This window comes from Rhinopithecus bieti, unplaced genomic scaffold, assembly GCF_001698545.2.
Source record: "Rhinopithecus bieti isolate Rb0 unplaced genomic scaffold, ASM169854v2 scaffold_26532, whole genome shotgun sequence".
Lineage (NCBI taxonomy): Eukaryota > Metazoa > Chordata > Mammalia > Primates > Cercopithecidae > Rhinopithecus > Rhinopithecus bieti.
Window position 1 is genome coordinate 2,802,504 of NW_016812934.1, and position 13,432 is coordinate 2,815,935.

General features: G+C 39.9%; 1 protein-coding gene across 6 annotated transcripts in view; it reads right to left on the minus strand.

The window, feature by feature from the left end:
• Window positions 1-6,698: 6,698 nt before the first annotated feature.
• PDP1 (pyruvate dehydrogenase phosphatase catalytic subunit 1) overlaps window positions 6,699-13,432 on the minus strand; it is a 10,939-nt gene continuing 4,205 nt past the window's right edge. For all 6 annotated transcript variants that reach the window (XM_017847332.1, XM_017847335.1, XM_017847331.1 and 3 more), the window contains one exon: window positions 6,699-10,792. In XM_017847332.1, coding sequence (XP_017702821.1) covers window positions 9,135-10,748 — 1,614 coding nt within the window. In that variant the 5' untranslated portion in view covers window positions 10,749-10,792 and the 3' untranslated portion in view covers window positions 6,699-9,134. The remainder of the gene's footprint in view (window positions 10,793-13,432) is intronic.

Consider the following 13,432-nt stretch of genomic DNA (forward strand, 5'->3'; position numbering starts at 1 on the left):
AAAAAAAAAAAAAAAAAAAAAAAAAAAAAAAAAAAAAAAAAAAAAAAAAAAAAAACCCGATTGTATGTTCTGTTTACTGAGAAAGGAGAAAACTGCCTTAGGGCGAAAGGCGGGACTTGCTAGCGCAATGCTGCTCTTTATGCACTAAAAAGGTTTATAGAGATGTTTACATATGCGTATCAAGGCACAGCACTTTTCCTTAAACTTATTCATGTCACAGAGAACTTTATTCATATGTCTTACTGCTGACTTTCTCCCTATAATGATCCTATTATCCTGCCACTTCCTTTTCTTTAAGATGGTAAAGATAATTATCAATAAATACTAAGGGAACTCAGAGACTGGTGCCGGCGTGAGTCCTCTGTATGCTGAGCGCCGGTCCCCTGGGCCCACTTTTTCTTTCTCTATACTTTGTCTCTGTGTCTCATTTCTTTTCTCAAGTCTCTCGTTCCACCTAACGAGAAACGCCCACAGGTGTGGAGGGGCAGGCCACCCCTTCAGATTGGACTGAACCAACCTGCGGCTGGTAATTCAATCCAGCTATCATGGTCCAAGACTTTGATGGATGGCTGGTTAGGTTACTCAAGTTCAGTGGCTTTTAAGTTGCCCAATACCTGAGTAGTGTTCAGTAAGTGTACTATAGTAGCCAAGGAACTGAGGGAATGAAAATATGACTATGTTTGAATTAAACACCAGGTTACTAAATTTGACTGCAGACCCACAAATGACTACTGGCAATATGCAAATCACACAGATGTTCTCTTGTTTAACCATCAACCCTTCCTCACTTAAATTAGTCTGGGCTCCTACCTGTGAGTGGCTAGAAGCCAGATCTCAGCCTGGCACGGGTCCAGCTGACCTTCCTTTGTCCTTCCTCCCACGGCTGCCCCCACCAACTCTGGCATCCATGCTTGTTTTGGTTGGCCTTTGCCTTCTCAAGCAGTTCTGTCTCTAAAGGTTTGAGTGCTCCAGAGTGACTGTGTATTTGCTTAGGGCTCTTCCGTGCTGTTCGTACCTTTCCCTCATCACCCACCACAGCTGCCTGCCAGTGCATGTTCTATCTATATGAAAGGCACTCAGAGCTCCTCAAACACGAATTCTACCTTCTTCCAAGAAAGTCATGCCTGATTCTTCTTTTTTTTTTTCTATTGTTGTTTGTTTGAGACACAGTCTTGCTCTGTCACCCAGGCTGGAGTACAATGGCACAATCTCGGCTCACTGCAACCTCTGCCTCCAAGGTTTGAGATTCTCCTGCCTCAGCCTCTCAAGTAGCTGGGATTACAAGCATGCACCACCACGCCCGCCTAATTTTTGTATTTTTAGTAGAGACAGGGTTTCACCATGTTGGCCAGGCTGGTCTCAAACTCCTGACCTCAGGTGATCCACCCACCTCGGCCTCTCAAAGTGCTGGGATTACAGGTGTGAGCCACCGAGCCTGGCCCCTGGATTCTTTCCTGCCTGGCAAAACCCTTTTCCCCTTTAAAATCTCTGCTCAAGCACTGTCCCTTCTAATGAAACTTCCCCGACTCTCTAGGGCCTGCCTTGTCCTATGGCACAGCAGGACAGAGTCACTCTTTCTTTCTGGATTATTGTTGAAATTTTGTATTTGTCTTAATTTCTGAATCATCCTTAATTACCAAAGGGTAATTATTATTTTATGCAATGGTAATTTGCCCTCCAAACTGTGAGCTCCTTGAAGGCAGATCCTACCTTTTAACCACGTTTCACCCCTAACACCTATCCTGTGTCTGGACTATGCTAACCAATAAATACTTCAACAATTGAAACAGGGAACTAAGAAATATGTACCTGTGTACTGCAATGCACTGCTGAGAAACAACTGGTTCTAACCTATAAAACCATAATTCTGTTTTTTCTGCCCCCAGCTCACTCCTTCCACCTGTTGGGGGCTCCATTCCCTGTGCGCTATGTTAACTGCTGGGCTATGTCAATTTTCGTTTCTGCTTCTCAAGGAATCACTTGCTTATTGGCCACTTAGACCTCAGACTTTCTCGATTCCAAAGGAATCATTCTGGTTACATGGAGAGGCCAGGCAGCATGCTGTTGATTAAACATGTAGGCTTTGAAATACACAGACATGAATTTGTTTGGTGTGTGACATGTTACCTAGCCTCTTTGTGCTGGATAAAATAGAGGATATAATACTTCAGCTTGCTTTGAAGCTTATGTTGGTCAGGTCTCAGCAGGAAACTGACTTTACCCTAGATGTTTCAAATGAATGGATTTCTTATAGAGGTTTGAAAAAGGGTAAAGTAACAAACAAAGGATGGTGGGCCACCAGGAGACTAACAACAGTAGAAGTCATTACCCTCCCTAAGCCCGAAAGGACAAAGGAAGGAAATAATGTTACCTGAGCCCACTGAGGCCTGGAATCATGGAAGACGACCAGTAAAGTGTGAGGGTTACAGCCAAGGATGGAGATGCAGCCCACAGCATGGAGGGAATAAGGAAGAAATATCCTGGCCTCTCTCTTATCCCACCCTCTGATCATCTGCTGGTGTTACCTGTTTGTTGAACTGAAATGGCAATCAGGAGGCAAATGAGCCCTGGGAGCTACAGCCTGCAGGGTATGGCTTCCTGGTCCACTGAGCAGGGCAGAGACAGCCTGAGAAGGGATTGATGGGCCAGACAATAGCCAGCACAAGGATAAAATGAGGAAATGTAATCGGTGTACTTTTCACAGAACCAGGCACATAGTAAGTACACAAGAAACAATAGTTGTGGTTACTGTTAGTATTACTATGGCTGCAACATCAGTGTGTTTTCTGGTTATGCCCGGAGCCACAGGGCTCTGACTTCACGGTCAACAAGGCCCTGCTTTAATAACCCTCATTCTCTCTGGTCTGCTCAGTCTCACAGCTGTCTCTCCCAACACCAGGGCCTTAATGATCCTATCTCTGTTTTCATCAGGCTAAATTAGGCTATTTAACTTATCTACAGGTTTGGAGCAAAGAAAAATAATTTCTAAGCAAAGTTCTTTGTAGAAAACTATCCTGAGTACCACAGATCCCTTTCCATATGGTCAGTTTCAAAGACTTTCCTTTTTGCTTATCTAATGGACCAGGACTAAATGGCCATGCTAATGTCAATTGCTGCTGCCCTACCATAAAATATGTGCGCATAAGGGTTTAAAAATGATTTTTTAATTTTTTTTTTTTTGAGACAGAGTCTCGCTCCGTCACCAGGCTGGAGTGCAGTGGCGCAATCTTGGCTCACCGCAACCTCCACCTCCCGGGTTCAAGTGATTCTCCTGTCTCAGCCTCCCAAGTAGCTGGGATTACAGGTATGCACCACCATGCCCAACTAGTTTTTTGTATTTTTAGTAGAGATGGGGTTTCGCCACACTGGCCAGGGAGCTCTTGAACTCCTGACCTCAGGTGATTTACCCACCTCAGCCTCAGCACTGTAAAGTACTGAGATTACAGGCATGACCCACTGTGCCCGGCCAAAAATGATTTTTAAAGTCCTTTACCTTGCTACCATTTAGCTCACTGCTGTATTTCCGGTGCTTTGCTCTCATCCTTGTCACTGGTGCAAATTATTAGGATCTGATGCTCCCTGACCCCACTACTGCCTCTGTAATCACAATGGTAATTGCCAATACCATTCTTTCCCTTGCCTCTTCTTGTTTTTCCTAGCTTAGGTCTCTTGTCACATTTCCCATTCTTCTCAGCGTTCATGCTGGAAGGCTGGTCTCTGAGGCAGCACTGCCAGCAAATAAAACAGTTCCTGGCCTTCAAAAAGACAATCTGGTTCATCGCCACGGGTGAGATAAAATCTTTAGTTGACTCTTCTTGGCTGCTTGTTGCTAGTGCCCAGGGTTTAAAGTTTCTGAAAGGCTGAATGTGATCACTAACCTCACACTTTAGTATTTGTGCACTTTGAGCATGTTACAAGCAGAAAGTCAGTGAACTACGTACATTTTAGAAAAGCAGAGAACTGGCCGGGTGTTGTGGCTCATGTCTGTAATCCCAGCACTCTGGGAAGCCAAGGCAGGTGGATCACCTGAGGTCGGAAGTTCAAGACCAGCCTGACCAACATGGAGAACCCCGTCTCTTACTAAAAATACAAAATTAGCCGGGTGTGGTGGCGCATGCCTGTAATCCCAGCTACTCAGGAGGCTGAGGCAGGAGAATCACTTGAACCCAGGAGGCGGTTGTAGTGAGCCGAGATTGCGCCACTGCACTCTAGCCTAGGCAAGAAAAGCGAAACTCCGTCTCAAAAAGAAAAAAAAAAGAAAAGAAAGAAAAGCAGAGAATTCATCAGTCTGGGCAGAATCTTGGATGGAAAACTGTCTCCTCCACCTGCCTTTGGGTAGGGGTAGTAAGATGAACTCAGATGAAATATCCAGTCCTTTTGAAGCTGGGTACCTGATACTCACAAATAGCAGCTACAGTTCCTGGTGGACCCTCAAGGAAACGCTTCTCTCATTCTGTGCATAGGGAGCTTCTGGGAGTCAAGGGTTGGATGGGGACCATTTATGAACCTAAATATTGGCTAAATAACTGAGCCTAAATTGTGTGGACCTTAATATACATGCATTGGATAACCATTTTTAATGGCACATGGAGTATACAAATTTCATCATTCCTAATATATTCGTTTTGAAGACTTGTAATTTGAGACCTACTTAGAAAACAATGCTATGCATTATGATTCAATCCAGGGTTATAAATTGCATTGTCATAAGAACTGGACACATAGGATTTAATAGGATTAAGCTTGGCTTTTAAAGTACATTCTGAAAGGAAAAAAGGAAATGACTTTCATACTGTAACAAGCCAATTCTGATGCCATTAAGACGTCTTCATTTATTCAGCTTGTTTAGGTAGTAAAGGCACCACTGCATCAATTTTAATAGAACGCAGCTTTTGAAAGTCTGAAAAACTCTACAATGAATAGCAATTGTTCTATTATTTATGAAAAAAGTCAGAATTAAATATGTCAACCTATGGAAAGGATAACAGTTACCTAGATCCTCTTGGTATATCCAAGGACAAACGAACAACCCACATTCAGGTATGTGTTTGACTAGTGAACATGGAAGCTCATTCTAAGCAGTGTTAACTTTGTTCAATGAAAGCAGAAATACTCAAGTCAGTTGCCCCATCCCCAGCAGTCAGCACTTCATCCTCTTCCTTCCTCATCCCTAATCATTAACTATGGCCAATGCAGCAATAAACCCAAACCATCAAAAACCAAGCTATATGAGCTTAGGAGGTTGAGGCTGCAATAAACTGTGATCACAACACTACAGTCCAGTCTGGGTGACAGAGACGTTTTTCAAAAAACAGACAAAAAACCCACCGAGGTATAATTTGCCATTTTCTCAATTTGTCATTAACACAATAATTTACCAAGCTTAATGAACTCAACAAAATTCTTAGTGGGAGAGGAACAGAGAGGCCAATAGCAACGGGCGACACCTTAATCCCACCAAACTTTTCACCATGAAAAATTCCCACCATTTGTTTTAAGGGCATTAAAGGGTCCTATCATCAAAGCTTTAACATAAAACTTACTGGTAATCATTATTTGCAAAGTTAAAGCTACACCTTAACCAAACAGCATTTCTGAGAATTATTAATCTAAAAATTATCTTTAAAGGGGAAGAGGGGGAGACTGACAACATCCATCAATAGAGAATGGATAAATTGTGATACATTCAAACACTGGAATGCTACTCAGTAATAAGGAACAGACTATGAATACAACATAAGTGAATCTCCAAAATTTGAGCAAAAGTCAAACATAAAAAGTACATATATAGGCCGGGTACAGTGGCTTACGCCTGTAATCCCAGTACTTTGGGAAGCTGATGTGGGCAGATCACTTGAGGTCAGGCGTTTGAAACCAGCCTGGCTAACATGGTGAAATCCCGTCTCCACTAAAAATACAAAAGTTAGCCAGGTGTGATGAGACATGCTTGTAGTCCCAGTTACTCGGGAGGCTGAGGCAGGAGGATTGCTCGAACCCGGGAGGTGGAGGCTGCAGTGAGGCGAGATCATGCACTCCAGCCAGGGCGACAGAGCAAGACTGTCTGAAAAAAAAAAAAAAGTACATGTATGATTTACATAAATTTCTAGAAGCAAAATTATAGTGAGAAAAGTGGAACGATAGTTATGAGAGGGATTAATGGGAAAGGGGCATAGGGAATTTTCTGAAGGAAAAGTTTTATATCTTTATTGGGGTGTTACCAAATGTTACATCGCAAATTTTAAATCTGTGCATTTTGTTTAAATTATACCTCAATTTTGGTTTGGTGTGGTGGTTCACGCCCGTAATCCCAGCACTTTGGGAGGCTAAGGCGGGTGGATCACAAGGTCAGGAGTTCAAGACCAGCCTGGCCAATATGATGAAACCCCGTCTCTACTAAAAATACATAAATTAGCCAGGCATGGTGGCATGCACCTCTAGAGCCAGCTACTCGGGAGGCTGAGGCAGAAGAACTGCTTGAACCCAAGAGGCAGAGGTTGCAGTAAGACGAGATCGTGCCACTGCATTCCAGCTTTGGCGACAGAGCGAGACTCTGTCTCAAAAAAAAAAAAAAAAAAAATTTTACCTCAATTTTTACAAATTTGAAGTACTATGTATCTACTGGATCCTAAAGTTAAACATAATCTACCATACATAGGAAGCATCTAATGAATCTTGTTATTAAAAACCAACACAGGGCATTCAGAAAGCAGATACGAAGCTTTAATTCACCATGGGCATTTCTCCAACCATTCTGTACATTAAACTTTCATGTCTTCACACACATACATCTTTTATAAGACAGTTTTCTTACCAATATGGTACTCTGTACCATACCAACATTCCATTTAACTAGTTAAGGGTGTATTATGTATCATGAACCACTGATTAAATATAAATACAGAAGTTGAATACATACATTAGAAAGTTTAAATTTTAAAAAAAATTAAGAAAGGCTAAATACCATGAAAGTTTACATGTATTCTTTAATTCTAGATACCATATCACAGTGACAACCAATTACAATAAAAGCACAATTGCTTTTAGATGACAGTACATTCAGATTTCTAATACTCAATTACTTTCATTTCTACAATGTCAACTCCATGCTGCATTTTCATTTCTATAGAGAGTAGACCAGCTTTCAGACTGCAGACCAAGTTTCTTGTGTAATAATATTACTATCTTGATCATGACCACAGGAAACCAATTTTATATTCCCTATACTATATAGAGATGAGACATTATTTGGTGTATAATATGAAACTCTTCAGTGGTGGTGTTCAAGAACATTCAAATAGTAGCTGAAAACAGGGTTTGCTAGAGCAGTCCACATATATCATTAAAAGAAAAAGGCCCAGTCAAAACATTTAGAAATAAATATATAGTACAGCCTTTCCCTCTCCCAAATACTTCCCAGGAAAAAAGTTCCAAGCTGACTTCCAAAAAAAAAAAAACCACAAATAAAACAAAACACCTCAAAAAATAAACATTATATGATATTCTGAGCAGTAATCTTCCTGAGTCTATTTTCAATTGAAACAAATTCTGCAGCCAGTACTACACTGATTCAGTATCCACACTCCAGACGGAATCTTTGAACATCTAGTTCATATCCCCCAAAAATGTGAAAAGACTCCTAAACACCCAAGTTATTACATGATGGGAAGCTGATATTGGCTTGTATTAAAATCCAGGTGAATATCAAACATAATCACAGCCATTTTTTAACAGGGATGCTAGAATAAGTGATGAAAGTATATGCACAGCTGTATACAGATCACTACTAAACACAGGAACAAAATGCCATTTGATGCATAGTAAATAAGCTCCCAAAAAGCCAATTTGAATATATTTATTTCATTTACGTTGATACAGTATTAGAAGGGACTGAATATAATTATGGAGACTGCTGCAAACATTTGATGTCACTAAGTAAGTGTTCTATTAAGCATCAGGCATGCACAGTAGTTACCTTTTAAAGCTTCTCATGTATATATCTTAACACATATATCTTAAGCTACAATATGTTTAAAGCATTTAGTCATTTTAAACCCAAATATTTTAATTGACTTATGTCTAAATGGAGAAAAACAAAAACTTTCTCCTGTCTCAATATCCAATGGTCCTATTAAACCTTACTCCCCAAATTGATATTTAAACTTATTTTATATATGTCATCTTTAAAATTCCAAAAATGATGAAAAGTCTTATCACTACTAAATAAGAAGTACGATTCCCCGGCAGCAGTCTACCCACCACACACTTACAGCATGCCAAGCCTTTGGGGATTATGTAAGAGTGGTGTGCTGGTGGCTACAGATGACAATAATTGAAGAGATCAGTCTCTTCTTTTTATTCTGGATCTCCTTATTTTAAACTAAAGCTTTTCATTAATACAAATAAAAAATCTTTTTTTCTTTATTTAACTTCAATAGAAGAGTAGATAAAACTAAAAACCCTTATTGTCTCCAAGTGTGTGGCAAAATAGAAAATGTTTCAATTACATTAGGAAATCGGGTGGATAACGGAGTATAGTTATTCCACTTAAGAAGCATTCCAGTCAAATAATCACAAAAACAAATTCAGATTGCTTGGATCTTGGTCATTTATGGCTTAAAGAATTGGATTTGAAAACCACTTCAGGCTAAAATAAATGTATATGAATAATGCATAGACTGTGCACCTAGAAAATCATGCAATAAATATATGTTCTCACGTACACTGGAATCTCAGTGAAGAAAGGGGTCTGCAGGTGTGAACAGTACTGTTTCTTCACTTTAACCAAGAGACTACACACAGCAAGATACTTGCTTTTGGCCTGTTCAAGATCTTATTTGCCAGGTCATCCTAATTTTCTCAGGTTGGTAAAAGAAGCCAATGTTTCAAGACACCTGTGATAAAGAAGTGACTTGCTTCAAGTGCAGGTGCCATGAAATCTGAGCTAGGCAGAACCAGACTCTCCTGACCCTGCCACCCTGCTGCAAAGTCAATTTAAAGTACCTGACTAGCTAGAGTATCAAATGGGTAAAGGCTTAGAATGACCAGCTGGAAATGTTTATTATAGTAGTATCTTTTTTAAAAATCTGCCCTTTAAATGTGTATCATTTGAGAATTGTCAGTGAAAGAGCCACTCACTATTCTTGGTTTTGATACGCCCCTACGACATGAGAATTGAACTGAACTACAATGATTGTAATGTCATCTCTGTACATTCGAGCAAGCTCTTCAGGAAGACTAAGCATTTTGGACAGGCGCTCATGATCAACAGTCCCAAACTCGTTGTTGCCTACAGCGTGGCGAATGAGATGGGTTGCTGCATTCTGATCCTCAAATACCGAGGACATTTTGGTTCTCCTTTCTGTTAAAAGGCCGTGCATCTGTCCCAGAGTCACCTTGTAGCCACCAACAGCTATTGGCTGTTGGTGATGCATGCCAGTTAAGTACTCACCCACAATCCTAACCACATCCTGCCTATGCATAGTCTCCCACAACCCATCAGTAGCCAACACCAGAAACTTATCCTGTGGTCTTAATCGATGGTAAGTTACCTCTGGCTCAGCAGTGAGATAAGGAGGTGTGTGATAATTAGGAGGAATAAATTTGGTATATTCATTGTCATTCAACTGGTCTGGGCCAGACTCTATCACTCTCTTTTGAAGGTCAATGCTCCATTTGAACTTTACATCTCCAAAAGCCCTAAATGGCATCAGCAAGCCAAGGAGCCGATCCTGTTTCACCACACTCTTGGCCTCACTCTTTGGATGTTCCAATTTCAGCCGTTCTAGTTCTCTTTCATTCTGAGCATTGTGGTCGTTAGACAGGGTGACTGCTGACCATGAGCCGTCCTCTTCCTGCACACCCAGCATGGCTCTGCTATCGCCAGTATTGGCCACATGAAGGTCAACACCATCCACATGGGCCACACAAGCAGTGGCTCCAGAAAATGCCACTCGAAGCACCAGATAGTTGAGGAAGGAATTAGGATCACCAACTTGTGCCTCCAAGGAGATGTCATTATCAAGCCTCTTGAAAGCATTAATTAGGGCCTCCTTAACATCAATATCAGTTGACTCACCAGTGTTGAGGTCTATAAGCTCTTGCCAGTAAGTCCTCAAGCTGTTAAAGTACAATTTGGATGCCTCCTTACTAAAGTAATCATTGGGGTGCTTGTGCCACTGGAGAATGGGTAGCAGTGCCCGGCCACTCTCCACTGCATTTTCAATCTCTAGCAAAGTCTCATGGGGTAACAAAGAGACAGCAATATAATAAAAAAGTCTCTCACTGACTGCCTGGGAACAAGCACAACCTGCATGGCCATCAAAAACCCCCAAAAGCATCCCTCTGGTCTGCAAGCAGGTTGCTGCACTTCTCCGGTCCTCAATGGGCGCATTTGCAGGCAGCTGATTGCTGTCAAATCCAAGGATAGAACTGACATTTTTGCCATCAAATTCTGGCACTTTGAAACTGTATTCATTAGCTTTAAGGATGCTATTGACTTGTGGAGGTGTGAGGTAAAATTTCTGTGGTGTGGAAGCATATCTCCTTCCTTGGGTGTACTGCCACCAGTTCTCCTTTGGCCTGCAAAAGGTAGCATATGCTGGATGAGGTGTGTATCTCAGTCGACTCTGAGGAATGTAGGGTGAGGAACAACAGAGATGTTTGTGGTGGCAGTAACATGCAGTGCCATAGATCCTGCTCAGTTCACAGTTACGGATCAGAGGAAAAAACAGTTGAGTTGGTGCTGGCATGGCATCAGAGAACAGTGGCAGGCTGGAACTTCTGACTGGGATTCCTAGACAGCAAATTAGACAGATGTACAAAAGAAAAGAGTTACATTTCAGGATACTTAATCTAGCTTTGCCTTTATAACAAATATTAAGCAAGTCCATCTACATGCTAAGCCTTTGCTGGAAAGTACTACATTTTATACACACATCATGTACTATTTCTACAGGGTATATTCTGGTAGGCACAACTCCCAATCATTCGTGGAACCAGGACTGAACTCCTGGCTCCTGTACTCAAACTTCAATTTTCTCTTTTCTTTGTTCTTCTTTGTGCAGTACAAACTGTGCAAAATGTACAACAGATTTGGCTGGGGAAAGCTGAGAAGATGAAGGTTATATAACATTATGCAGTAGCAGTCTACCTGACCAATCATCCTTCTATCTCCCTATCCTTAAAAAATGCCTTGAAATCTCCCATTTTACACAGGGACTTCTTCCATTTATTAAGATCCTTTACATAGACCTGTGGTCAATTTTGGCATGATTACACATGGCTATGATCAAAAGTGTTAAGATGCAGCCCAAACATATGTATACTCATAAATTACTGCCACCAGTTCTCCTTTGGCTTGCAAAAGGTAGCATACGCTGGATGAGGTGTGTATCTCAGTCGACTCTGAGGAGTGTAGGTTGAGGAACAACATAGATGTTTATACATCATATACATATATTACTATAGTAATATGCATTGTAACATATACAGAAAAATTTCTACATAATTAAATAAAAAAAGAAATTCCAGTATTTCTCTCCTGTACCCCAGTAGATGGTCTTGCAAAACTTGCTTCTCTAGACCACTGTGGCAATTTGCCAGGCTAATGGGCATAGGTCTGCCACCAACTCCCAAATAATCTTGGAAAAGTCAGCTCACATCTTTGAGTCTCACTCTTCTAACTTGTAAATGAACACAACGGAACAGATGCTATCTAAGGCTTTTCTAAGATTCATGCCTTTAAGCTTATGGAAGTGAGGCTTTAAAATAAAATTCAGGTTTCATTTATTCACTGTTGAATTCTACCGTGCCATTCATGATTAAAAAAAAAAAAAGTTTAAGTATTGTAGTAGCTCTAAAGCTTTGTTAGTAACATAAATGGCTTCAGTCCTAGAACTTAATTTACCTACTAACAATGTCCCCTGCTTAGCAGCCATAAGGAAAAACCATATAAGTATTTTCATCTACTATGGATCCAAAGTAGAATTTACCCCTAGAAAAATGTTTTCTTGGATATGGTAATTACTCTGATGTGATCATTACACAATGTCTACCAATATATACACACACTGAAACATCACAGTATATCCCATAAATATATACTATGTGTCAATTGTAAACTTAAAATAAATTTCAAAAGACCAAAACTGTTTTTTCTCACGTTAAAAAAAAAAAAAAAAAAAAGGTATTTATGTGCTCCAGGAAAGCAGTATAGTCAAATAATAGTCTAAGGTTTGGATTGAAAAGGTACAGCAATATAATTACAAACTTTAAAAAACTCCTATCACTCTCTATATGCACTGAAAATAATTTCTGGGCATTTATTTGGAAAATTTAATAAATATATCATTAATCTAGATAATTTAGGCAAGAAAATATCCCTCTTCTTCCTCAATAAAATATATTTTCCCTGAATTCTTGAGATACTGCTTCAAAATAGTCTTTTGGACTATAAAGAAACACACTTTAGAAATACTTTAAATAAACAAATGCAATAAACAAAAGGAACATGGAAAATAAAACCATCTGAGTTAATAGCAACTACTCCTTCCCAGGGCTAAACTCATTAAGAAACAAAAGAATTTACAAATATCATAGCAAATGTTAGCTATATATTATTTTCATATACCTTTTATGAAGAATAATTTGAGAAAAGTGATAAATCGGGGTAGCGGGAAGCAAAGAAAACTAAACACCGAATAATCATTGATTCTTGTTTGCTTCTGTAAAAGCACTACATAAGCCAGCCACACAGATTCTCTTCTGCAAGTAGCAGAAAGTACCATCATTTTAACTGCACTAAGAAGGGATTTGTCTACGAAAATGAAGACAAGATCAGGCAATAGAAAGTAATGGCTATAATTTTGGAAATAAGAATCTGTAACTAAAAAAGTATTCTGAAATGCACTAATGAAAACAGAAATTCCAGAAAACCAGGAATCCATCAGGAGTAACCATTTAAATAAAAGCACTTCAAACTGAATACCTGAAAGTCATCCAGAGGTTAAGTGTACATGACTGAGCCAGAAGATGTGCTCAAATGTTGGGCCACATGACAGCGGCTTCCACACTTAAATCGTATCTCTTTTAGGTTTGCACGCAGAAAGCATATCAACTCATTTTGTGCTTTGTATAAAGGTTTTCTATCACTAAAATGTACACGAATGTAATCTTAATGAAAACAATTTTCTTCATAATTTTATGACTGCATTTGCTCTTTCTTTAAAACTTAAGAATCTTACAGAATAAAAAAAGAAAATGTGCCTGTATGGAATATAAATTGACTCAAAATACTATTTGTGGGTGGGGAGGGAGAGTTGATAGATGCATAACAGTGTTTGATTGTCTAAGAAATAACAAATCCAGGAAACCTGCACTTTCCTTAAATTCCTTTGCTTCGACATTTTTTTGGGGGGGGGTGGGGACGGGGGGA